At 41.7% G+C, this 26719-nt stretch overlaps 2 protein-coding genes across 6 annotated transcripts in view; both read right to left on the reverse strand.

The window, feature by feature from the left end:
- Nucleotides 1–1600: 1600 nt before the first annotated feature.
- On the reverse strand, nt 1601–14432 carry RBM22 (RNA binding motif protein 22). 3 transcript variants are annotated; one of them, XM_022590160.3, is made up of 11 exons: nt 12934–14420; nt 12453–12506; nt 11458–11487; nt 10725–10857; nt 9341–9441; nt 9064–9236; nt 8050–8250; nt 6715–6879; nt 5878–5966; nt 5542–5673; nt 4528–4767 (listed from the first exon to the last, which is right to left on the reverse strand). In XM_022590160.3, exons 1-11 carry the CDS (start codon nt 12985–12987, stop codon nt 4637–4639), a joined length of 1263 nt encoding a protein of 420 aa, XP_022445868.1. In that variant the 5' UTR covers nt 12988–14420; the 3' UTR covers nt 4528–4636. The 3 variants fall into 3 exon arrangements, with proteins under 3 accessions (XP_089765694.1, XP_089765693.1, XP_022445868.1); XM_089909567.1 differs by lacking the exon at nt 5878–5966 and having other exon boundaries at nt 1604–4767; nt 12934–14432; XM_089909568.1 differs by lacking the exons at nt 5878–5966; nt 12453–12506; nt 12934–14420 and adding an exon at nt 11730–12446 and having other exon boundaries at nt 1601–4767; nt 10469–10857.
- Nucleotides 14433–19462: 5030 nt separating this feature from the next.
- DCTN4 (dynactin subunit 4) overlaps nt 19463–26719 on the reverse strand; it is a 32543-nt gene continuing 25286 nt past the window's right edge. For all 3 annotated transcript variants that reach the window (XM_022590163.2, XM_089909566.1, XM_089909565.1), the window contains 2 exons: nt 24602–24699; nt 19463–22097 (listed from right to left, as the gene is read on the reverse strand). In XM_022590163.2, coding sequence (XP_022445871.1) covers nt 21884–22097; nt 24602–24699 — 312 coding nt within the window. In that variant the 3' untranslated portion in view covers nt 19463–21883. The remainder of the gene's footprint in view (nt 22098–24601; nt 24700–26719) is intronic.

The raw sequence follows: 26719 nt of genomic DNA on the forward strand, positions 1-26719 counted from the left end.
TGGCTCACCTCCTTCCCCGCTGCTTCCCTCTGTCTCCGCCCTGACGCCCTCTCCTGGGGAGATGAGAAGGCTGGGACTCTAGCTGGTTCCCAGGTGCACGGGATAGTGGTTGCATTTTCCTTTTGCTCTGGAGTTTCACTCTGCCCCACACAGTTTCAAGGGGTCAACAGCTGACTCAGATTTGCTTGCAGTTGATGTGTTGGCTTGAATTCGGGGGCTTCCATTTAAAGTCATGTTTCCAAGAGCTGAAAGCCGACCATTGAAGTGTCTGAAACACAGAAGAGAGGATTTGGTCTGCCTTGGGTTGGCTCTGCTGTGCTCTGAGGGTAACGGCAGCCACCAGGGACAGAAGAGGAGAGACTGGTAGGGAGCCTGCTGCACCCCAAAGTAAATTCTCATTCCTTCCTTATTCTGATGTGACTTTTGCTGATGTTGTTTAAAAAAAAAAAAAAGCCTACTGTAAAAATAAATAAATGAAGAAGTAAAATGTGAAGGTATCTGCCCACATAGCTCCTCCCATGCACATACATAGACTTTCCCACTCTCCTGCATTCTGCCCCGTTCCCATATACCAGAGGTAACCACTGGTAATAGTTTGGTCGCTCTAGAATTCTAGACTTATTTGAATAAATATTTACATGTATATAGATGCATAAATACGAAGATATATCTTTCTTTTAATGGGATCATACAGTATTTGTTGTTCTGTATTTTGCTTCTTCATTCAACAAAATTTCGATCCTGAAAAAGCAGGTCATTAACCTTTCATGTAATTTGGGGGCCTAGTAGGCCCTTCATATAAACTCTGTGCTTTAGCCTGTTTTTGTTCTTTACATGAATGAAATCAGACCGTGACATGGAAATGAAAAGGGCTGAGAATAGCCCAAACGTTGGGAAACCTGACAATAGACATGGCAGTTCACATCAGTGAGCATGAATGAACTACAGTTACATACAACAATATGGATGCATCTCAGAAACAAAATGGTGAGCAAAGGAAGGCACATATACAAACATATGTTTACTGATGCAAGGAGGTGTTGAATATAAAAGTCAGGATGGTGGTACTTCGGAGGAAGAAAGGTTTGTGATTGTGAAGGGACATAATAAAATGCTTCTGGGGAAAGCTGGATTATTTCTAGATCTGTGTGATTGTTACACAGATATTCACTTTAAAATATTTAACTTAGCTGTGCTTCTGTGTTTATGCACTTTTTCTGTACATGAGTTACATTTTACCAAGACAATCCCTCCTTTTAAAAAAGTTAATGGGGGACTTCCCTGGTGGTGCAGTGGTTAAGAATCCGCCCGCCAATGCAGGGGACACAGGTTCGATCCCTGGTCCGGGAAGACCCAACATGCCGCGGAGCAACTAAGCCCGTGTGCCACAACTACTGAGACTGCACTCTAGAGCTTGCGAGCCACAACTGCTGAGCCCACGTGTCACAACTGCTGAGGCCCACGTGCTTGGAGCCTGTGCTCCGCAACAAGAGTAGCCACCGCAATGAGGAGCCCACGCACTGTAATGAAGAGTAGCCCCCGCTTGCCGCAACTAGCCCCCCCCACAGAAACAGACCCAATGCAGCCAAAAATAAATAATAAATAAATTTATTTTTAAAAAAGTATACAAATAACAAATGCTGGAGAGGGTGTGGAGAAAAGGGAACCCTCCTACACTGTTGGTGGAAATGTAAGTTGGTGCAGTCACTGTGGAGAACAGTATGGAGGTTCCTCAGAAAACTAAAACTAGAGTTACTGTATGATCCAGCAATCCCACTCCTGAGCATATATCTGGCCAGAACTGTAATTCAAAAAGATACGTGCACCCCAATGCTCATAGCAGCTCTATTCACAATAGCCAAGACATGGGAACAACCTAAATGTCCATTGACAGATGAATGGATAAAGAAGATGTGGTGCATATATACAATGGAATATTACTCAGCCATAAAAAGAGTGAAATGCCATGTGCAGCAATATGGATGCAACTAGAGATTATCATACTAAGTGAAGTAAATCAGAAAGACAAATACTGTATGATATCACTTGTATGTGGAATCTAAAATATGACACAAATGAACTTATCTACGAAACAGAAACAGACTCACAGACGTAGAAAACACACTTGTAGTTACCAAGGTGGGGGCGGGGAGGGATGGACTGGGAGTTTGGGGTTAGTGGATGTAAACTATTACATATAGAATGGATAAATAACAAGGTCCTACTGTATAGCACAGGGAACTATATTCAATATCCTGGGATAAACCATAATGGAAAAGAATATTAAAAAGAATGTATATATGTATATAACTGAGTCACTTTGCTGTACATCAGAAATTAACACATTATAAATCAACTATACTTGAATAAAAATAAATTTTAGAAAATCACCATTACTCAGTACAAAAATGGGTTTCTGCTTTCTGTGTGATCAAATCTGATTACATCTTTTATGAGAGTAACGCTAGCTGCTGTTACAGACAGATCCCCAAGTCTCAACGGCTTACTGTAACAAAAATTCCTCCTATCACAATGCTCTCCTTGAAGCAGCGATAAAGTAACCCAGGCTCCTTCCGTTGTGTGACTCCGCCATCTTCCAGGGATTATCCTCCTGTGCATTCAGCCAGCAGATGGGGAAAGAGCTCATAGGACTGGGTGGGTGAGATGTTTTTTACCGAGGTCTGGGAATGGCAAAGTTTACTTTTTGCCAAGTGTACCCCTGGCTGTATGCACTAGAGAAGGAAATGGAGCTTGGTAAGCACCTAAGAGTTTTTGCCAAAATCTAATTGCTCGTAATTCTGATTTCCATAAGAAAGACTAATCAAGCATCTATTCTATACTTCAATTTATGTTGGTTTATGATTTAGAAACAAATACACATCCACAGCCAGGTAACTGCACAAAATTTAGAATCTTTCTCAAAAAGGCAAGAATATGCAAATTGGATAGTCATATTTACATGTGTATATAAAATGTATAGATATAACTGAATTTAGCAATTATTAAAACACTATGTTTCACATTATTCACAAATTGGCTAAAAACCTCTCAGCTGCTCAAAAGTAAAAAACCCTACCCAAAAGGGTGTCAAAATACTTGGAAGTACCCCTACATTGCTTCACATCTGATATTACTGGAATTAAAATAAAAATTTCTAAGTGCTTCTAGATTAATTTTAGATCTTAAAAAAAAAAAAGGCAAGATAAAGTCCTCTTGAAGAAAACAACAAAAATTCTCCAGAGAAGCTAAAATAGGGTAATAAGGGGTATATCCATTCTGTAAGTATGTATTTTAGATAAAAATGACATGGGAATTGGCTTCTGGAAAAATGCACTTGTAGATAAATTTTTCCTGTTTCCTTTTAAAATGACTTGTATAATACTAGGACAGCTTTTTAAAGCTACCATGTATCAACAAGCACATGATAGGCTCTGTGCTGTGCCTTCTGTGTATTCCTATTTCAAGCCCACAACTAACCTTTGACATAAGAACTAAAAAGGCCTGGTTCTTTTAGAATGGATAGAGATCAGAATCAAAACAGTCTAAAGCAAAAACATATTTATATATAACTTGTTTCTAACTCCCACTGACCTCAAGTTCAGCTACCAAGGATAAAGAAAACAGAAATAAACCTATGACAACATTTAGAAAATTGACCCGTTTTAATTTTTTAAAAACAAAACCACAACACAACATCAATTTTTTTTTTTTTGCCATCTACAATTCAGATATATCCAAATATTCTAAGACCGGAGTCCCCTGCCCAGAAGCAGGGAATTAAAACGAGACGCTGAAGTCACACAAAGGTGAATGCTGAAGATCAAAGTTCCAGCTATAGGTCACAAGTCTTCCATTCAAACACACTCTAATTCTTTTCCTTTCACAGTTTGTTCAAGTGTTTTACTGGAAGTTCTTTAAAATAATTTCATCCTAGACACCAGGTTTCTTCAATGATAAAAAACCCCATGACATTTGTGTTTCCATCTGATTGACAGGAATAAAAAGTAATTTTTATCTTTGTCTTTTTTTAGTAGCATAAAGAAGTAAAACTATCAGCCAGATTCCTTTAGTAATAAATGAGGAAAGGAGAGATGAGAAAAGACCTGGGCTGTGCTGGGTGCTGGTTTCTACTTGTCTTTCTGAGTGTGACTTTAGAAGCGTTAAATCACACTCTTGCCACTACAATGATTAGAACTAGTAATCTTTTTTTAGATGATAAAAAGGAAAATATCCAATGGACATAAAAATGGTCAAAGTTGTTTGTTTTTTTACGCAGGTCAACTTCTTCCCCCCAGAAAAGATACAAAATGAACATTTAATTGGGATGGTAACTCCGCTGGACATTCCAATTTACCCAGTTGCTTGTTCCCCACACAGATAAGGGGAAGAGGCATTAAACTTTATTAGTAATGTTATAGTAGTAACCAGATATGTTAATGGAAGCTTATTTCAGGTCCATCAATCCTTTGAGCACATGGAGGAAAGCATGGCTGTTGTTCTCCAACTGCCCACATCTGAATACATTCCGCTATCATGGAAACTACAAAGGGAGGAAAAATATATTTATTCCAAGATTCATTTACTGGGATTTTTAAGCGCCCTCTCTTCTGTAGAGCCCCAGAGTGGTGATAATGTGCTAGGGGCTGCTGTGTTTCCCGGCATGAGCTCCCATCCTCTGAGGGTCCTGAGAAGGATAGTGGATTGGTCCTGGAGCCCTCATGAAAGGAGGGGGTGGTCCCATTGGGTGGAACATGTGTGGCCCAAAACCTACAGATAGAAGAGAAAAATCTGTTAGGCTTGCAGTTCTCTTGACAGCCTTTCAAACCCTGAATTTTCTAAGGTCAATACCACCTACACATAAATCAAATTGACATGGGGCTTCAGAAAATGTCAGTTCACAAGACTTGCTTAGGAATGTCTACCTGCATGACTTCCTTGGTTTTAGAAACCTTCCCCCTCAAGATGGCTTAAAAAAAAAACAACTCCACATGTCTCAGGTATTGCTAGTATGTCATCTGAGCCTCTGCTATCTATCAAACATGCCAAGCCTATCATACAGGATTTGATCAGAATTGGGGAGGTGAGGGAGAAATCAGGCTGATGGCAAGACCCTGTCATTATTAACCTCAATGCTTTATACTCGAGTGAAGGGTGTTCAGAAACCAGAACTTTCTCCAGAGAGTATGGGAACTCTGCCCAGGAGAACCTACTGCTTGTGATTTACTTACACTGCTCATACTGGCATTGACAGTGCTATAAAGAGCAGTGCTATACAAAGTGCAAGTCCCTGAACTGTTTATTACTTGTCATGAACAAGAAAAAGAGCTTGAGCCAAAATGTAACTTCATTACATGACCAAGCACACTGTTTAGTTCATCTGACAATTTTTTGGTAACACGACTTTCTTGACGAATTTACATTTTGGTGCAAACTCCTTACCTTGTTGCAGGCAGGTAGTAAAGGCTTTGCAAGCTAACACACACCCACAGCCTACAGGACTTCGACAGTGTTTCCCGATTTCCTCAGAAGGAAGCTGGTTACCTGGGGGTGGGGGCGGGGCAATACCAGGTGGGGGTGGCAGGGCGATGTTCACCACCGCTGGAGGACCGCTGGGGGGTAGGTTGAAGTAGTTGGCTGAGGCCTCTTCTTCTGCGGCAGGAGGAGGAGGAAGAGCTAAAGAAGAGAAACAGCTGGTTAGAGCAGAGGACAACCGTGCAACAGCGCTTCCACTGCCTTGAAATCCTGGGAGGTCCTGCTGGGAGATCACAGCTGCTGGGAGCCAGAGACCTGGGTCTCTTCTAACGTCCGTGGGACACGAGGGCAGTGTGAGCAACTGAAGTTAGCAAGCTACCAGGTAGGCAGAAAGTCTGCACTCACCTCCTGGTAGCCCTGGAACGGGCTCTAGCTTGATTCCAGAGTCTGTGGTTCCGTCCTTCTCCTTTTCTTTTCCTCTGGCTGCTTGGGACCTGGGAGACACAGACCCTTACACCATCAGCACATGGTCCCACCTTCTCTCACACCTCTGCTTCTCATGTTTCCTAGGCAAACGGATTTCCTTCACTCCTTGCCTCCTTTTCGGCACACATTCTTTTCCCATAAATGCCATAGTGCACAGTGGATAAGAGCAAAGGTTTTGAAGCCAGAAAGACTTGGGTTCAAAATTCACTAGAACTGCTGTAGGGGCTGGAGGAGGCAACACCCATGTGTTGAGCCCAGTGCTCAGAAAGCCCTCTGTGAGGACTGCTGCTGCTGCTGCTGTGAAAGGTCTCCCTGGCTCCAAGCCAGAAACACGTTCCACCTTTGAATGTCCAGGGCATTTTACTTGTGTCTCTCTTACGCAATCACCACTTTCAAACTTATGTTAGCTATTCTTCAACACTAGATAGTTGGCCTACAGAGGACAGAATCTAGGTCTAATTCCTGTGTAAACTCTCAGGCCACATTTCATGCCCTGGCATTACCCTTGGCCTGTAATAGCTGGTCACAAAACACATGAACCTTCAAAGGATCAGATCACTACACCAAAACCCTCAATAAATTTCCAAAGTAGCATCTTCCTAATATCCACAGGAATGGAGTGCCAGACAGAATGAAAAATTCTTTTTAAAGGTCCTATTGATTTAAGCCTATTCACCGAAAGCTTACTAGTCCCCAGATAATGAAAAGGTTCTTGAAAATCTCAATAATGCTATTTTAATACAGTCTAATGCTCACCTTCCCCATTTCACGTTGAGCCTGCGGCCATTGACGATCAACTTGTTAAAGGACTTCTCAGCAGCCACTTCTGCAGCCTGCCTTGTGGCAAACTGGATAAAAGCACACTGCTGTCTCTGCACAACAGTGATTGTCCGGATCTCTCCAAACTGGTAGAAGTGATTTCTGTAGAGAAAAATGAGAGTTAATGACACAGACATTCCCAGGAAGTTGAATATGGATTATTAACTCTTTTTTTTTTTTTTATTTGCGGTACGCGGGCCTCTCACTGTTGTGGCCTCTCCCGTTGCGGAGCACAGGCTCCGGACGCGCAGGCTCAGCGGCCATGGCTCACGGGCCCAGCCGCTCCGTGGCACGTGGGATCTTCCCAGACCAGGGCACGAAGCCGCGTCCCCTGCATCAGCAAGCGCTCTCTCAACCACTGCACCACCAGGGAAGCCCTGGATTACTAACTCTTTAACTGATTCACCACAAGGCAGGTGGCCCCGTGGTGATCTGCCTAATTACCTGCAGGTGGTTCCCCCATACTTTACACCCTATTGTGGGTGCTGTGTATTGAGGAAGGGAAAGAAAAATAATGAGTAAATAAAGGCTATCAAACATCTCAGGGTTTTTCCCGTGGAGGAAAACGGGCTCCAGAAGGCTCCCTAAAGACCTTAAACCCTAGATAAGGGGTTGGCAAACTACAGCCCCCATGGCTGATGAGCCAAGAACGTTTTTAAAAAAAATTTTTTTTAAGGTTGTAAAAAAGAAGAGAAAGAGCAGGTGGGAAAAAGTCTGCCACCCCCTGGGGACACTCTAGCTCACTTAGGGTTTAATGCAGATAAGCTACCAAGGGCAGGTTGTACACCTATAAGAGTTTCTTCTCCCCTCTATCTCTTTGCAAGAGGCAACTTCCATCAGTATCTGCCCAGATGTTTCATCTAGCCATACAAAATACAAGCCAAGAATAACACAAATTTACCAAATACCAATCTCTTTAAAAAGCCAACAAGTTAAACCATAAGGTTTTATAATTGCAAAGCTCTCCCTCCCCTACAAAATAAATCATACTTGGATATGTGCCATCTTTAGAAATTCTAATGGCTATTAGGCCAAACAGAAGCTCATGTAATTAATACCCTACATAAGCATGGAATAAGCACTGTTGAGGAACATTATGTGGCATCACAAAGGACAACTTTATAAAAATTCCAGTCAGCATGACACTAACTCTAGAGCAACTAAAGAAAAATGTACCTTATACAGAATTATCAAGTTTTTGCCAAAAAAAAAAAAAAAAAAATTCTAGGGCAGATGAAGGCAAAAATAACTCATAAAATTATATTCACAAACCTTAGATCTGTCTCAGTAATGGTATCGCCCAGACCACCAACATACAGTGTGGTGATAGTCTTGTCCTCTGGTGGGTCCAGACGAGGCATTGTTGATGCCCGCTTTAAAAGTTTATCTGCCACAGGGTCATTGATTCCATAATATCGGTCTTTAATGTTCTGATCAGCAAGGGGGTCATCTGGATCTGTTGGCTTCTCATGTCTATGGTTCAGGAAAGAACAATGCATAAAGGTGAAACAAGGGAAAAAATTTTACAGATACCACCCAACAGGAGCTACAAAAGTCCCCTTTTGATCTAGAAACCATGGCCATACCAAAACATAACTATTAAAACAGAGCTAATATCAAGGGATTTACGGTATCACACAAGGACTTGCTAGCCTCCGAAAAGCCACTTAAACGGCCACAGCATGGCAGAGTTTCCTTATAAAGAAATGTTTTTGACACAATCCACTCCAAAACAAAAGGTAACCAAAACATGATTACCCTCCTCTAGGTCAAGGGTTTTTAATGTGTCTGAGGTCTTGCATTCCACTCAGAGTCTTATTAAATCTATGGACCCAACCCCAGAAAAAAACATAGCTAGCTTTTTGTTGGGTGTAGGCTTCACCAACCCCAAAGTAAGAACTCCTAATCCAGATGCCTGGCAGTCTTGAGTCAAACACACTTACACATTCTTTACAAGTCTGGTCTTAATCTGATTTCAACTATACACTGAGATTCAAGCCAATCATACCCTGATGGCAAAGACTTACATCTTAGGCAGAAACTTTTGAGGTCAACACTGATATTTTATGGCAGAGCAATTTCGTTTCCCAAGGCTTGGTTGTAAGTAAAAGTTCCATTATAAGTAAAAACAATTTAATCAAGCTCTAGTCCTAAGATATAAGACATATGACACTAGTTCTATAAACTTCTACATTTTAAAGCAGAAATAGTTTAAGCTAGCACCTCCCCCTTCTTAGATGACTTATCATCTGAAAGCAAAAACTGAAAAAGCAGTTCAGCTCTTGCCTGTATGGACACTCCTCTCCTCTCTTACATTCTCCTTTCACCCAGAAGGAGCAAATGTGGGGTCGATTTCTTTTGTAGTAGGGTGTGGTCCGGGCCAGTTTGAGCAGCATGTCACTGGTGGATGTGGCCTTCCCCAACATGCCAACTGGCCGCGTTCCATCAGAGTTAGAAATCTATAACGGAATGACACATTCAAAAGATAAATTACACAGGTTGTATCAATCCCCCAGGATTCTTTCATTAAATATAAAACTACATCAAGCAAGTGGCAACATACTTCTCGCTCCATATTCTGTGTATAGTATTCTTTGTTGACATCGGACTTTGGCATGTCATCCTTAAAAGACAATCCTGCGTCACGAACCTGGATGGGCAAGCCTAGAACAAAGGAAAGGAGGAAAAAACTCAAAATATATTTTAAACCATATCCAAACTGAATATGTAGACAGAATACATCATTCTTCCTTTCTCCACTTCCTTATTTGGTACCAGAGGCTTTATTTATTTATTTATTTATTTATTTTTGCGGTACGCGGGCCTCTCACTGTTGTGGCCTCTCCCGTTGCAGAGCACAGGCTCCGGACACGCAGGCTCAGTGGCCATGTCTCACGGGCCCAGCCGCTCCGCGGCATGTGGGATCCTCCCGGACCGGAGCACGAACCCGTGTCCCCTGCATCGGCAGGCGAACTCTCAACCACTGCGCCACCAGGGAAGCCCCAGAGGCTTTATTTTAATTCAAAATCTTTAGCACCATCAGGTCAATACTACTACAGAGCATTCTAAGAAATTATCCAAATTCCTGAGTTTTCATGAAATTTCATGAAATTAATGTTTTAGAAAATCTTTTAGATGAACAAACTTTTACTATAGTTAGATTTGACCTGCAATTAATAATGCATCTAGCTTTTAATATGCCATAGTTTATTTAAAATAAATATTAAAAAATGGATTATTTTTAGGCTTGTCCTACACATCCTCTGGATAATCAGTCATGGAAGGGGCATTATATTCCAGAATCAGAACACCCCCTTAACAAACATACAAATAATATTAGACAATATGTGACCAGGACTCTGATTAGCAGAGTCAACTTTCTGAACTTAACATAGATAAACTTGTATTTTCCTTTTCCCTTTTATTTTACTGTATAGTAGAAACTTTTGTTGAAAGAATATTTTTCGCATAAATAAAAAGTCATCTGCAGTTAAAAAAAATGACTCCCAAAAGCAGTTACTCTGAAACAGTAGCAATATAGTGTATCAGTCCTAACAATATATTTGATACAAAAATCTAGAGCACAATTAGCCAGAACTTTGTCAGGGATTGTGGGAAAAAAAGCTCTGGATTTAGAAAGAAGCCAAAGGCAAAGAAATTACCTATCATAGCAACAATGCCTTTAACTTACCTTGGCTACAAAGGTATACAGAAGGGAGGTTTCGGCCAGTGCTGATCAATTACCAACTTTTCTTTAAGGCCCTACTGTTGTTCAGAACGCTAGAATAAATTAGTATGGTTCTTTTCTTCTTGGGAAAAGCAGAGCACAGCAGACACTCCAAAGTGGGTGAGAACCAGAGAAGGGGTGAGAAGTGGGAGACAAGAAAACTGGTTTGTTGTGTAGACTAGTTGCACACTTTCAGACCCATGGGACAGGGCGAACATACCATACTCTAGGTCCAAGAGGCAGGTCTGACAGACATTCTTCAATTTACTGCAAGTCTGGCAAACTTCAGTCTTCTTGAAACGCATGCGGACCCCGGGGCACCAACGAAACACTGTGAACGGCCTGGCACAGATCTGGAACACAAAATAAAGCCACAGAGTGTTAATGGTCCTGATCTGGACAATCAATCCAGGAGATTTAATAAAAGGATCCCTGAATCTAGGGTGTAGAAGAGATCTTAGCAATCATCTAGTCTAAACACCATATGATGTTTCAATGCTTTACAACACCCTTCCTCAGTAGTTAAAAAATTCAATTAGTACAGAAATAAAATACTCAAAAATCAAAGTCCTCCCCACCCTAGAGGTCACCACCATTAATGATATAACCCTTAATCTTTTACGGGGTGAGTAGCGAGTGTCATATACTCCTCTGAGAATCTTTTGGTGGCTATGACCTTCCTCCTCAGCTAAAATGCTCATGTGCATAATCAAACAATACTTGGTATATACAATCTCAGGGGGTTCAAAGCCCAACCACAGACACCAAGTTAAGAATCCTTACATTAAAGGGCTCATTTTCTTAGCCCTACACTAAATAGTTAACAGGCAATGAGTATGTAAATGACACATGAATGTCTGTGTATCACTCACTTTTATAAAGGACTTCACACCTCAACAAGTGGAAGAGAAACGGAAAATAAAATTAAATCATTACTCTTTAAACATACTTACTTTGCATTCCTTCCCGTACTTTTCTTTGGTCTGAAATAGAAAAAAATAGAAAAGAATGAGTTATGGAAAGAAGAAAACCTAATGCCTGCTCCTTCTCTAGACAGGACCTAAGAAATTTATCTGGAAATCCCTGGCATCTTGAAGAGAGGAGGAAAAAATCCACCCTTTTGGGGAGGGAGGGGGGGTAAGGGAGGGCTGGGGATATAATCTAGTCACCTACAAGTTATACCCTCTTAAGAATCTTACAGATCTAACACCAGGTAAGTATGTACCTTTCCACAACCGCAACTCTTAGATTCATTTCTGTCTCCGAAGTTCTCTCCCAAGAACAATTTCCTAATGGTTTCCACAGTCCCTAAATGGAGGATGCAGCCATGGCCAGCCCATTTTACAAAGTTCAGTCAGAGTTAACTACTACAGACTCATCCTGTGCTGGTCCCCTGCATATAGTCAACCAACACCTCCAAGATTGATCACAACACAGCCCTAATCTAAGTATTGAATGTTAACTGCTGCTAATTTTACCCTTATTTGTAAGGATAGAGGGTACCTTACACTAAACAGATTACAAGGTGCAGAGGCCAAAAGGCACTTGATTAGGAGTCAGGAAACCTAGATTTTTAGTCCTGGGTCTGCTCCTAATTTGCTGAGGTACCTGGAGTCCGAACATCTGAACTTAGATCCCAGCTCCACACCTTACTTGCTATATTGAAAAGACATACACTCCTTTTGCCTCTGGTTAACAGACCTATCTCCTAGGTAAATGCTCAACGAATATTAGCTATTATTATGACTCTTATATCACAGGACTGTTGCTGAGTTCCAAAGTGAGAGAACAAGCATGACAGTCCTTTGCAAATTCGTCGTACTCTTAGGGTTAGTAAAGGGGCATTATTACTTCTCAGCTAAGACAAACACATCACCGACAGTGTGCAAGTACCACAACACTGACAGAACACAGACAGTTAAGTCCCGTTTCACACACGATCACTCACCATTCGGATATATGGGTTTTCTCCAAGACACGTCTGGCACAGAATAGGGAAGTCCTGGTGAAAATGGGAAATCTGGTCGAACGCCAGGCTCCGAAGACCCTGCCATCTCGGCCACAGTGATGGGGCGGGGGGAGAGGACGAGGAGCGAGGTTGGGGAACAGGGCAGGAACCCGAGGTCCAGCACTGGCCGGGTCGCGGACGGGGTGCTGTCTGCACTTCCGGCAGACGGCGGGAGAAAAGACCCGCTCGAAGAGTGGAGGGAGTAGGGATGGAAAGGGGGCTGCTGCCGGACCCTGGCTAAGCCCTCTCCCTCCAAGCCCGCAGGAGGGCCGCCCTTCAGCTTTCAGCCGTGGCAGAGTTAGGCCGCGGTGCTGGCTTCTCCCCGGAATTCCCTCGGCTGCGCCGCAGCCATGTCCCTGCCCGCCCGCTGGAAGCCTGGCTTTGCTGCCTCTTTCCGTCCTCCACCGGCAGGCATACTCACCGCATCCTCCCAGTTCTGCCTGTTGTAGGTGTTGGAACCCAGAGAGGTCGCCATCTTGAGAGCGTCTGGAGGTAGCCGCAGCTTCCGAGTCGGGAGAGAAGACCGCCACAATCCCGTCAGGCCCCGAAGCTACCTGCCGGCCGTCGACGTCTTATTTACGCGTCTTGTGCGCCCTTGAGCGGGGGGCGGGCCTTGTGCGTCATGACGTCGCCCGCTCAGAATTTCTTCGCTTGATAGTTGGCTTCCGGGTGCTTCTTCAGAGTGGTGACAGCAAGCGATGAAGAGTCACAAGTACAATCGGTTTATTTTAATATTTGAGTGAAAGAATAAAGGAACAAGTAATGAATGAGGGGTTAAGACAGCGTTGGTCCCCACTGAGCGCTTATTATGCCAAACGGTGGGGTAAGGTCTTGCCGTTACCGTGTCTTACTTAATTCCCACAATAAGCCCTCTCTGTAGGGTTGCCAGATTTAGCAAGGAAAACCCAGAACGTCTACTTAAATTTGAATTTCAGATAAACAGCGAACCCTATTTTAGTTCCAAATATGTTCCAAACATGCTTACACTAAATAATAACTCGTTTCTCTGAAAGTGAAATTTATCAGGATGTCTTGTACTTTATCTGGCAACCATTACCCTCTAGGCAAGTATTATTGTACCTCTTTTATAGAAGGAAACTGAAGTTTAGAGAGATTAAGTAACTTGCTTCTGGTCGTGTAGCTAGAAAATGGTGAAGCCACAAGTCCAAAGACAATAGTGCTGTGTTTCCAACTTCTGAAATGAAAAGGGTCCTATGGATCAACACATGTATTGTTACATCGTTTTTGGAACAACTCATAACCACACTGCCGATATTGTATGAATTTCAAGCGTCCTCGTATCACTTTCATAATTTTTGACATATCCTATCATCAAACAAATACTTTTATTTATGCCACCTTATGTCTTAACAATTAGGTTTAAAGCAAAATTTGTGTAGAGTAAAATTTTACCCTTTTTACTTGAACAGTTATGAATTTTTACATATAGTCATACAAATATAGAATAGTTCTATCATCTGTCATCCCCAAAAGTTCCCTTGTGCTGAGTGAATCCACTTCTCCCCATGCTTGGTCCACGGCAACCACTGATCTGTGTTCTGCCCCTATAGTTTTGCCATTTCCAGAATATCATAAATGGAATCCTGTATTGCCTTTTGGGTCTGATTTCTTTCTCTTCGCATATTGTATTTGAAATTCATCCATATTGTCACATGTATCAGTAATTTGTTCCTTTTTATTGCTGAGAATTTCATTGTATGGATGCACCTGAGGTTAAACACACACCGCCCCCCCAACACACACACTTGCCAGTTGATGAACATTTGAGTTGTTCCAGATTTGAATGAATATAAATAAAGGCATAAGCTCATGCAGCTCAATATCAAAAAGACAAACAACCCAATCCAAAAATGGGCAGAAGACCTAAACAGACATTTCTCCAAAGAAGACATACAGATTGCCAACAAACACATGAAAGGATGCTCAACATCACTAATCATTAGAGAAATGCAAATCAAAACTACAGTGAGGTATCACCTCACACCAGTCAGAATGGCCATCATCAAAAAATCTACAAACAATAAATGCTGGAGAGGGTGTGGAGAAAAGGGAACACTCTTGCACTGCTGGTGGGAATGTGAATTGGTTCAGCCACTATGGAAAACAGTATGGAGGTTCCTCAAAAAACTAAAAATAGAACTGCCATAGGACCCAGCAATCCTACTACTGGGCATAGACCCTGAGAAAACCATAATTCAAAAAGAGTCATGTACCACAATGTTCACTGCAGCACTATTTGCAATAGCCAGGACATGGAAGCAACCTAAGTGTCCATCAACAGATGAATGGATAAAGAAGATGTGGCACATATACACAATGGAATATTACTCAGCCATAAAAACAAACGAAATTGAGTTATTTGTAGTGAGGTGGATGGACCTAGAGTCTGTCATACAGAGTGAAGTAAGTCAGAAAGAGAAAAACAAATACCGTATGCTAACACATATACATGGAATCTAAAAAAAAAAAAAAAAAAAGGTTCTGAAGAACCTAAGGGCAGGACAGGAATAAAGACACAGACGTAGAGAATGGACTTGAGGACATGGGGAGGGGGAAGGGTAAGCTGTGATGAAGTGAGAGAGTGGCATTGACGTATACACACTACCAAATGTAAAATAGATAGCTAGTGGGAAGCAGCCGCATAGCACAGGGAGATCAGCTCGGTGCTTTCTGACCACCTAGATGGGTGGGATAGGGAGGGTGGGAGGGAGACACAGAGGGAGGAGTTATGAGGATATATGTATATGTATAGCTGATTCACTTTGTTATAAAGCAGAAACTAACACCATTGTAAAGTAAGTATACTCCAATAAAGATGTTAAAAAAAATAAAAACAAAACCCCAAAATAAATAAATAAATAAAGGCATTATAAACATTCACATACAGGTGGTTGTACAGACATAGGTTTTCATTTTGCATGTGTAAATACCTAGGAGTGGGATTACTTGATCATATGGTATGTTTTTTTCCTGTATAAGAAAGTGCTTGCGTTTATCTGAGCTTCGTGCGTCTGTGATTTGTTGTCCTTCATCGTATTTTGAAAATTCTTAAGTGTCATCTCTTTAAATATTCTGCCCAGTTTCTTCTCCATCTGGGACTCCAATTACACGTTAGACTATTTGATATCATCCCATAGACCTTGAATAAGCTATTGTTTTCTTTTTGAGAGTTTCAGTTTGGATAATTTCTATTGATCCGTTTCCAAGTTTCCTGATTATTTCCTCAGGTATGACAAGGTGTTCTGATGAGCCCAGAGAAAACATTCCTCATCTCTGATCCTGTGGTTTTCATTTCAATTTGTCCCTTTCTTATAGTTTCTACCTCTCTGCTGAAATCTGTCATGCATATTATCCCTATTTTCAACTAGATCTTCGACATGTTAATCAGAGTTGAAGTCTCTGACCAATAATGACAACATCTAGGTCATACCTGTATAGGGTCTCATTGATTGTCTATCACAAATGGGTTGACTTTTCTTGCTTCTTTGAGTATCTCAAAATTTTTATTGAATGCCAGTCATTAATTATATAACAGTAGAGACGGAAGTCAATAGTATTAATGCTTGGAAATAGGCAAGCCTCTTCTGTCAGGCCATTCATGTGGTGTTTGGTCATTCTGGTCAGAAATTGAGCTAGGTTTGGGTTTTGTTGTTGCGATGGTTGCCTTCAGTGTTTGAAACCACAGGTTTCATATCCACTGATTTTGTACTTTGGAGCTTAAGAATTTTTCTCAAGTGTTCATACTTCATCCTTAGCTTTCAGCTGTCCTGCATACCTGCACCATATGGTTAAGTCTCTATGCCTTTGCCCATGCCCCCAGCACTGCTTGCTACGTTGGGAGTCAGGGAAGACTCAGGGATTCTTTGTTCTAATTAAGCCTCAGTCTTTTTTTTTTTTAATTTTTAAAAAATTAATTATTTATGGCTGCGTTGGGTCTTCATTGCTGCACGTGGGCTTTCTCTGGTTGCGGCGAGCAGGGGCTACTCTTCGTTGTGGTGCGCGGGCTTCTCATTGCGGTGGCTCCTCTTCGTTGCGGAGCACGGGCTCTAGGTGCAAGGGCTTCAGTTGTGGCACAGAGGCTCAGTAGTTGTGGCTCACGGGCTCAGTAGTTGTGGCTTGCAAGCTCAGTAGTTGTGGTGCACGGGCTTAGTTGCTCTGCATCACACGGGATCTTCCTGAACCAGGGCTCGAACCCCTGTCCCCTGCATTGGCAGGCAGACTCTCAACCACCGCGCCACCAGGGAAGTCCAGCAGGCAGATTCTTAACCACTGCGTCACCAGGGAAGTCCCAAAGCCTCAGTCTTTAGTAGGTCCTTCGTGCCCAGGCCTTGGGAATGGGTCTTTTCTCAGCATTCTTGCCCCTCCTCTCTGTGGCAGCCAAACCCTGACTTGTATCTGTGGTTGGTCTTGAGGGGGGAGAGTTTCTTGCCCTTCTTGCATTGGCAAGAGGCCTTTAATGGTATTGGTATAAAATCCTGGGGGGGCTCAGGACTGAATCCTGTCCCTCCCAAGGGTAGAGGTTTTTTCTTACCTTGTCCCAGCAGCAACGGGTCTTTACCTGTGTTCTAGGGAGACAGGGTTTTCTGCTCCTCCCCCAGTGGCTTAGGCCTTTTTGCTCCTAATGAGGGAAGGGCCTAGCCAGGGGGAGGCAAGGTTTCATGCCTTTCCTACTCCTCCTTCCTTTGCATGCCTCCAAACCAAGGGAGGCTCTGTAGAGCTCCAGCACCCCACTGCCCCCAGGTCTTTCTCAAGAACACCCGGTGGAGGTTTTGGAAAGAGCTTGTCAGTGCATGCAAGGTCCCCTAGTATCTCAGGCTCCCAGGGGTTTTATACTGTCATGTCAGCCCCAGTTTGGCCTTTAGCAATTCTTTTAGTTGATTTCCTCTTACCTGCTTATATGTTGGTCAACACTTCTTCCTCCCATGCTCTGCTACAGGTGAGCCAGTCTACATCCCACCTCTCCTTGGAGGGGTCTGTCCTTCCTTGAAATTCAGGCTAGTTGACTGCCCTGCCACATCAGCTATCTGATATAGATCCAATAAAATTTATCATTTTGTCATCCATCCACTTTGAGTCAGCGTGACACTCTTTCCACACATCTACATGATAGGCACAAGCGGAACTTCTAAGTCTCCTCATGTTACTTAAATATATTTTAAGAGGAACATTTTTTATCACTTCTGTAAATGGAAAATTAGTATCACTTGTGTAGATGTAGCCTTAAGAACAAGTACAATGAAAATGAAACAATATTTTTTAGTAAGTAAGCCTCTGTTGTCTGCCAAAGGCTCTGAGACAGAAGCCTATGTTTAAAAGAAAAAAAAGTGCTACATAAAAGAACTGATACTTTATCCTTATTTGACAGAAGGATGGGGAGAGGGGAGTAGGGCATGAGAATGATACAACTTTCTCACTATTTGATTCCATATCATTTAATGTTACTTTCACTTAACACTTAAAGTCATTGTCTTGTGTAGGTGGTTTGTATTGTGAAATATATTCCACTATTGATGTCCCTGACCACCAGAAAATAGGGATAAATAAACCTAACTACACTTGACCCTTGAACAACACAGGTTTGAACTGCGTGGGTCCACTTACACACACTTTCCTCCCCCACTAAATACATACTACAATACTACATGATCTGCACTTGGCTGAATGCATGGATGCAGAACCTTGGATACAGAGGGCCAACTGTAAAATTATACACAGGTTTTTGACTGCCCCAGCATCAGTGTCCCTAACCCCTGCATTGTTCAAGGATCAGCTATATTGCAATTGAGCAAGTGACCTGGCTCTGAGTTTATTCCAGGCTACCCTCTGACTGGAATATAGGAGAAAGAGATGACAAAGGGGCCTGGATTTGGCTCTGCAAGGGTGTGCATTACAGCAAAGGAACTATACACATACAAAACCCAATACTAGGCAGAGGTAAATGCCCTGGAGAGGTTAAGTACTACAGATTAAGACCACATCTAGATGGGAGTAGGATACCTAGGGAGTATCCTAGGTTGAGCTAACACCGGAACAAGAGAGTTCAAGGGAAGTTAAGGTATTTGGCTTATGACAAATAGAGGCATATGTATATATATTTTTAAAAAAGATAAAAGACCAACCGCTACGTAAACAAGGAAAAGGAAGATGGTATTATTTAACAAATATTGGTTGTCTGCTACTTGCCAGGCATTGCTCTACGCTCTGCAGATACATCAATTTTTTTAAAAAGACAAAAATCCCTGTACTGTGGAGCTATGATGAAACAAAAAATAAAGTATATAGTGCTGGATGGTAATCAGTGCTATGGGGAAAAAAAGCAGCAAAGAAGGGGGATACGTGTTTAGGGAAGGGCAGTTTACATTATCACATAGGGAGGTCAGGGAAAGCCTAAGAAGGAAGCATTTAAGCACAGACCTGACTGGCAGGGGTTTGAGTTGTACAGATATCTGGGAGAAGAGTTTTCCAGGCAGAGGGAAGAGCCAGTGCAAAGAACCTGAGAGGGCGCAACCTGGGGTGACTCAGGAATAGCAGAGACTTGTGTGGCTAGGGTGTAGAGAGCAAGGGAAGTAGTTGATGAATCTACAGTAAGAGGAGGGAAAAGTTGAGTACAGATGAAAGTGGACGAGTGGCTACCTGAGAGGGCTGGGCCACTTTGTACACTTAAAAGGATATCTTTGGGAGCAATGACCCAGGATAAAAGCTGGTAGAGTCCTAACAACGTAACATTTACACATTGGTTCTGATAATACGTTCATAAGGAGCTCAAGCAACATCTATCTATATAATATTACAGTGAACTACCTTGAGGTTTTACCTTAGTTCATTTAGACAAATGGAAGAAGGGAGCACGCCCCACTGACTCGCATGCTAACCCTAACTCCACCCCTGGCATGCTACTCCAATCAGTCTTCATGAAACCAAACAAAAGACACTTTTCAAGCTTTTTCTGCTTTATTTCACCACACGAAGTTAAGCAATCAGGCAAAACAGTAACCTGTCGTTCATAAAGACCAAGGAGTGCCTCTCATTCCCAAAAGGGACCAAAAAGGATGTTTCTTCACAAATATGCATTACATTTAGCTCATTAAACAGTCTGAACAAAAGAAAACTCTGGTGGGCTAATCAAATCACAAATTCAAATTAACTTAGCTTTAAGTTTCCAAAACTGTAGTTTCTAGTGCTAATGACATCTAATTTGCCTGCAGTGGTGCACACTGACTATACTTTAAAAATCTTGCACCTAATCGAATATAAAAAAGGAACAAATAAAATTCTAAGTTCACCAGCTGCAGGTATTGAACCATTTCTACTAACACACAGATACTGAACCATTTCTACTAACACACGAAGTACCAGCTTGCACTGAAAACTATCTTGAGGAACCATTAAATCAATGGCTCTGTTATTCTGCAAGTTAATTTGGCTTCTGAGGGAAAAATTCTATGATCAATAGTGTTTTTGTGTTTCTGTGTCACATGGGGGTGATGAGACCCATTACTTCAACATTATTATTTCTGGGAACAAACACCAGCTGTATGCCTTCAACACGTAACTGTGTGTAGTCGACGCAAACGTGTAAACATAGGAAGCTATCCTCTACCTTGAGGCTTATCTCCTCCACTGGCAAATATGGAGCACTCACGTCACAGGAGGCTGTAGTGAGTAGTGAAATAAAAATTAATTTGACACTTCGTGGGGTCACAAAAAGTTAAGCTATTTCTATAGTCTGCAGATTTGTCATTATGCAACACCCTGCCCCAACTCCTAACAGGCTAAGCCTTATTACTGTCATAATATTGGAGACATGAGTGTTTTTTTTCTCATACTGCAGCATATATATTGCTCTGTGGAATACTGTTTCATAATACTGGCTTGATCTTAAGAGTACTATTTAGTGTCTTTCAGAGGCTTCCTAAATATTTTTATCTTCCAAGGGGAACTGAAAAGTAACTGTGTCCTGTCTGTACTCTAGATTACTATGTATACCTTTAATTTTTTTTAAAAAACTAAAGGCTTGAACTTAAAAACAAAACCAGAATAAACAGGAAATTTCTCTTTCCCCAAAGGTCTGTTGGCTGCTTGCTAACAATACATTTACAGAAAATGATGTGGTGCAGGTGGTGGTCTACTTTGTCAAGTCTCAGTTGAGAAGACATCACAGAAATTAAGGTTAGCAACCCAACTCCAGGATACCAAGTGAAAACAGCATGTGTGCTGTTAGGCAAGTATTCTTTATGATTTATGGTCAAAATGCTCTTATTTGACAAACCGTATGATAAAAGTCTTAAATGCAGGAAGGGAGAAGGTTCTTTTTCTGAATATCCAGTTTTGGATTCAAGAGATTACAAATGTTAACTTCCCCTTCAAATCAATGGAAAGAACATTAGTTCAGATCATGATAAACATCTGACATTTAAAATGTTTTCTGAATTCCAGAAGTGAACTTGTCCACCAAGTTTTCTTTGGGCTCTTGCCAGGTCCCCATCACTCAGAACAACTTACTGAGTTAAAGAGGCCGAGCTGAAGAGAAGCGTAGGGAGTAAGACATAAAGACGGGCTCGCTGCGGCAGCATCAGTCCCTGGATATTGTGGCGACAGTTAAAATGAACAGAATTTGCCACCCCCTTGACATGACACGTAATTGCTTGCTTCTCAAATTCTTCCTAGAAGAAAAAGTTCTGTATTCTACTGGGAAAAAATTTTTAAGAACAATTAATAAATAAGTATCTTATATTCACTTAAAAGAGGGCAAATTAAGGTGCCTTAACTATTTCACAGGTTTTTCCAATCATCACAAAACTACAGACAACATGACGATTCTATTATCCTGTCAAATGGATGGGAGCCAAGATGGCAAGTGAAGGGATATGTTTAGAGTGCTAGATTATATCTAGTGGAATGCGAAAAGCAGCTGGTATACTGAGACCAATGCTGGGTCATCAATAGCAGGCCTACCTTTTGGTTATTTTAAGTTTCATCTGTGAGACTGTGATCCTTTATGAGATCAGATCGGGAGATAGTATGGTCAGTTTCTCAAGTGGTCAATCAAATGCCACTCCAAGGAACAGCCACCCCCTTTCTTGGGATGGAACTATGCTGTTGTTAGTCAACGTGCAGGGTTCAGTGAGGGAGACACAGACTTACGGGTGTTAACAGAAGAGAGGGCCAGAGGAACAGCAGTCACCCTGTGTTCCTAATGCCTTGCCTATGCCCCCAACCTCCTGGGAACAGGATTCAGTAGTGCATGGGTACATCATTATAAACAAGGCCTAACGAAGCAGCGGCTTCCACATTTTAACGCGGGTTTGTGATGATACTGTCCTTTGGGATCTGCCCGCCACTGGAACACTTTAAGGAAGAAGCGGGCCCAAGCTGAGTTCCACATGCTGGGTGAGCCAGATGACCTCTGTACCCTGGTCAGCTTCTTCGATGGGGCGGATGGGGGTGGCCAGGTTTTTAAAATCGTGCTTCATCTTAAAGCACACGGTCACTTCGCCCTCCTCACGCTGTGGAGTCACTTTGATGAAAATACCCACTTTGTTGGCCTTTCTGAAGGCTATAATGCTATGGAAGGAAATAAGCATAATATTAGACAGGTCGCAAGTCAGCCAAGCCTGTTAAGACTCACAGTCATTTTATGCCCCACAGGAAATCTCTGTTGACAAGATATGACCACCATCCCGTTCGTCAACAATGAAGAGTTTCTTCAGCAAAACGCTGACCTCCTTATTCTTTAAATATTACAACAGTAAAATATAGTCATAAAAATTTTAAATGGGGAAAAGTAAGTCTTTCCTCTTATTTTCCTCTTCAGTACAGAGAACAACTGTAAACGTTTGGCTCTTAACCTACCAAATATTTTTCTGTGCACTTACACTTTTCTGCTTTTTTAACCAACACAAAAGGGACACTTCTGTAACATGCTTTTTTTCACTGTTTATCACAAACACCTGTCCATATTGGTTATATCTAGGTCTTCTCCATTCTACTTAATGGGTGCATAGCGACCATAATTAGTATACACTGATTTCCTCTGTTACAAACATCCCTTCACATTAACCTTTATATACATATGGTATTATTTCTGTAGGATATAGACGGATGCTAACTCGGAGCTTTAAAGGAGTTTCTGGAATACCATAAATCAGTGTGTTTTGTAAATAGAGTCTGTAAACTAGGAATTTTTAGAATAGAAAAAAATCTCTTTAGTTGAAGTTTCCATTTCAGTTTTCTGATATGCACTTGAAGTTTGTGTTTAAATAACTTAGCTTCAAAAAGTCAAAAGGCAATGAAATAAACAGAACTTGATCTACTATCCAGATGATACTCAATTACTTTAAGAAAAGTTACTCAAATCAAATATTTACATATTATCCAGTATTAGCACTACTAATTTCCAGATATCTGGAAGTCCTATAAAGTACAATAATATGGAATATAATTAATTCAATCTTTCATTAATCTGTCATGTAATCTGACTGGAATTTATCTCAGATGATCTTTCCAGAAGTTCACCTTGGCTTAACAAATTTCTCTACTTAAATTAATATAATTTATATAAAGCAAGGATTATAGAGAATGCATTTTGTATTATATTAACACAGTCACTTTGAAGTAACTAATCAAACCTCTGATTTACATCAGATTCATTTTAAAAATTCAGTTCAAAAATAGTAAAAAAGAAAAAGTCTTCCTAGCCTTAATTTCCCAGGCAACCACTGATGCCTGGGAAGCTTTTTTTTAAAAAATTCAGATTCCTGGTGCCTACCTAGACCTGTTAAAGAGAAGCTGTGGGGTCTGGTACTCTATACAGAATTAAAAAAAAAAAATTAAAACACCCACGCTGGTGCTTTCTGAAGTTCACCCAAGTGTGGTAATCACCGTACTAACCTCCTCTTTGCTCTCACTTTGTCTTTCTAATTTGTCCCATGTTATTTCTTCTTTCCGGGATCTTGCGGAGGGAGCTTTTGATCATTCTGTTAAAAAACCTTAAATATTCCCTACACCAGTGTATTAAATGCTATTGCTTTTCAGCTCTGTAGCCTGCTTTGTGACACAGGATTCTGCTAACCACATTTCTGCTTGGTAGGCTGGTTCCTTACCAGGCTCCCTTTAGGGGCTCTAACGGAGACCAGAAGTCTGCAGGAAGAAGGGGCCTGGTTCTCCCGGTGAGCTTCCTGTCTGCATGCAGCTCCTGCGGGCAGCACTCTAGCAATGCCTCTTCACTCAGGAAGCGGCAGTATCCAGGTTTTCCAACTGCATAACCAGCTTCAGCATGCCACCCCTCCTCTGGCACCCTGTGATGCCAGCACCAGTCAGGCAGTGTCCCTGCTCCCATTTCCCAGAGGTCTGAGTTTCAGCTCCATGGGGCTCCTCCTTCAAGCTTCTAAATTTGAATCATTTAAACCATTTCCCTTTGTTCCCTCAGCCCTAGGAGTGGTAACTGCTTCATAAAATTACCATCTCTGGGATATTGCAGATTTCTTCTTAACCTTTGAAGTTACCCAGTTAACAAATCTTTATATTAAATTCTCTCTGTTCAAATAACTGATGTGATTTCTGTTTTTAGACTGGAACCTGACTGATGTATTCTTCATCTGGGAAAGGTTTGGTTTTTTACTTCTCAGTTATTAGGTATGAGAGAGTAAAATCTGTTACTCTGAGATGGAAAGGCTGGGGGGCAGGGGGAAATATCCAATGGTAAATCTTTGGGGACAGAATACTATATCCTGTCCACAACCATGAACAATCATGCACTTGAAAATTTCTTAACACAGGAAACATAGGTTAAAAACACTGTGCTTACAGAATGATCCCAATGATGCAAATGTTAATGGTGCTAATCTCTGGTGGTGAAATTTTATTTTCTTCTTCATGGTTTTACATATAAAAATAAATATATATTCATCAAATTTCTATAGTAATTCTTTTTATAAATAGGAAGAAAAAATTACTTTAAAAATTCAGATAAGAAAATTGAGATCTGTGAGTGGGCCTCGTGTACCAGCCAACTGTGGCGTGTGTGTGTGTGTGTGTGTGTGTGTGTGTGTCACAAAAGGATCACTCACTCGGGATCATCCTGAAAGTCCTGGGGTTCTGCCAACTCGTCATACTCTGCTGCTGCATCCTTGCCGGCTAAAACAAGCTCTTCGGGCGGCACCACCACCTGGAGAGCAACACAAAGAGGGCTGCCTCAGAAGGAACCAGTGCGTTGTAGAACATTCATTCAGTGGAATACAGAAAAGTATTGCCCTGACCTAGACATGCAGAAGCAAGCAGCAAGTTTCACAAAACATACATTATTTCACTTATAAAAAGTTTAACATATTGTTCGGACATTTCTGATAAAAGTATAAGAACAAAGAAATTTAAGGGAATGGTAAAGTCAGGTGAGTGCTTACTTCATTGGGGCTGCTAAGGGGAATTTAAGTGGGCAGGATGCAGGGGCTTCAACTGTGCCTTTAATGTTTTATTTCTTAAGGGGCTGGGGGAATATGGGTGTTTGCTACGTTATTCTTTATGCTTTGTGGTATATCTGAAACAGTTCTTCATTTGTTTGTTTGTTTGCGGTACGCGGGCCTCTCACTGTTGTGGCCTCTCCCGTTGCGGAGCACAGGCTCTGGACGCGCAGGCTCAGCGGCCATGGCTCACAGGCCTAGCCGCTCCGCGGCATGTGGGATCCTCCTGGACCGGGGCACGAACCCGCGTCCCCTGCATCGGCAGGCGGACTCTCAACCACTGTGCCACCAGGAAAGCCCTCATTTTTTTAAAAAAGAAAAAACATAATGTGAAACAGTGGTTCCAACATATTTTCTGAAATGCAGATACTGGGTATGTTTATGGCCATGAAAAACAGTTAAGCATTCTTTACACTTAGCCTTATGTTGTAACTAGGCTTCAACTTCGCTATGTTAGAAGTTAACAGATAACAATGTAAACAACATTACTAATTATGGATATAAATGTGGCCGGGGAGCTGTAAAGAGAGAGAAAAACGGCAAATCCGTAAGCTGGGTATACTCATCGGGCACTTATTTCTGTCTCTATCCTCACTGGCACAGCTTATTAGTGTTATTTTAAAAAGGAGCAAGGACAGATGAGTGTCATCTCTCTTTGGAAGTGATGCTAGTAAATGAAATCATTAAAAAGCAGAAGTAAAAAAAAAAAAGATAAATTCTCTACTAATAAGTATAACTTGAATAACAGCTAATTAAAGATACAGGCATCCTTTCTACCAACTTTTGTTATGAGTATCATGCTGAATTATGAGTCAGTAATAGATGGTCTACAGAGAAAAGTTCTTGTTCTAAAATTTCAAGTACTAGATGAATCATGAAGTAGCAAAAAGTAGAAAGGCCTCATTTCATTCATTCAACCAACACTGAGAGTCAAAATTACCTATTTTAATATTTAGTACTTGGACTTCCCTGGTGGTGCAGTGGTTAAGAATCTGCCTGCCACTGCAGGAGATACGGGTTCGATCCCTGGTCCGGGAAGATCCCACATGCTGCAGAGTAACTAAGCCCGTGCGCCACAGCTACTGAGCCCATGAGCCACAACTACTGAAGCCACGCACCTAGAACCCATGCTCCGCAACAACAGAAGCCACCACAATGAGAAGCCCGCACACTGCAACGGAGAGTAGCCCCTGCTCGCCGCAACCAGAGAAAGCCTGCATGCAGCAACGAAGACCCAACACAGCCAATAAATAAATAAATAGACGATTAAAAAATATATATTTAGTGCTATGTATACTCTGTGTAAGCAGAGGGCATCTAGTGGAGGCACATCAGCTTTTAAAAGGAAATGTTATTTCCTTTGTGTCTTGAAAAATGAGTACGCATCAGGCAGAAAGAGAGGTGCGGCCATGTATGTCAGGGGAGTGGGGATGGGAAGGAGGAATTCTAGATAAAATGAATAGCATATGCAGTCCTCTAGAAGCATGAAAGTTTATGACCCATTGGATATGCTTGGATCTCAACCATTAATATGCACAATTTCAAGAATGCTAGATTTGGGGGTTTCAGGGAAGATCATCCTGGAAGAAAAGAGAGAGGTGAGGACATCAGGGAGCTCTTAAGCTATGCCAAGGAATGTGGACTTCATTCCAACGTCAGAGGGACACCAAACAAGCTGCATGCCATGATCAAAGTTAGATATTAGAAAGATCACCCTAATGGCAAGAT

This window comes from Delphinapterus leucas, chromosome 3, assembly GCF_059928025.1.
Source record: "Delphinapterus leucas isolate spDelLeu-1000000601 "Yukka" chromosome 3, BTC_Dleu_Yukka2, whole genome shotgun sequence".
NCBI classification, from domain to species: Eukaryota; Metazoa; Chordata; class Mammalia; order Artiodactyla; family Monodontidae; genus Delphinapterus; species Delphinapterus leucas.

Coding starts and splice junctions, on each gene's coding strand:
- RBM22 (XM_089909567.1), bottom strand. CDS start 12,987: ATGGCGACCTCTCTGGGTTCCAACACCTACAACAGGCAGAACTGGGAG. Junction 9,442..10,724: donor CCTCTTGGACCTAGAGTATG/GTATGTTCGCCC, acceptor CCTTTGTTCTAG/GCTTGCCCATCCAGGTTCGT. Junction 6,880..8,049: donor ATTACTGAGACAGATCTAAG/GTTTGTGAATAT, acceptor TTTTCTCTACAG/AAATCACTTCTACCAGTTTG.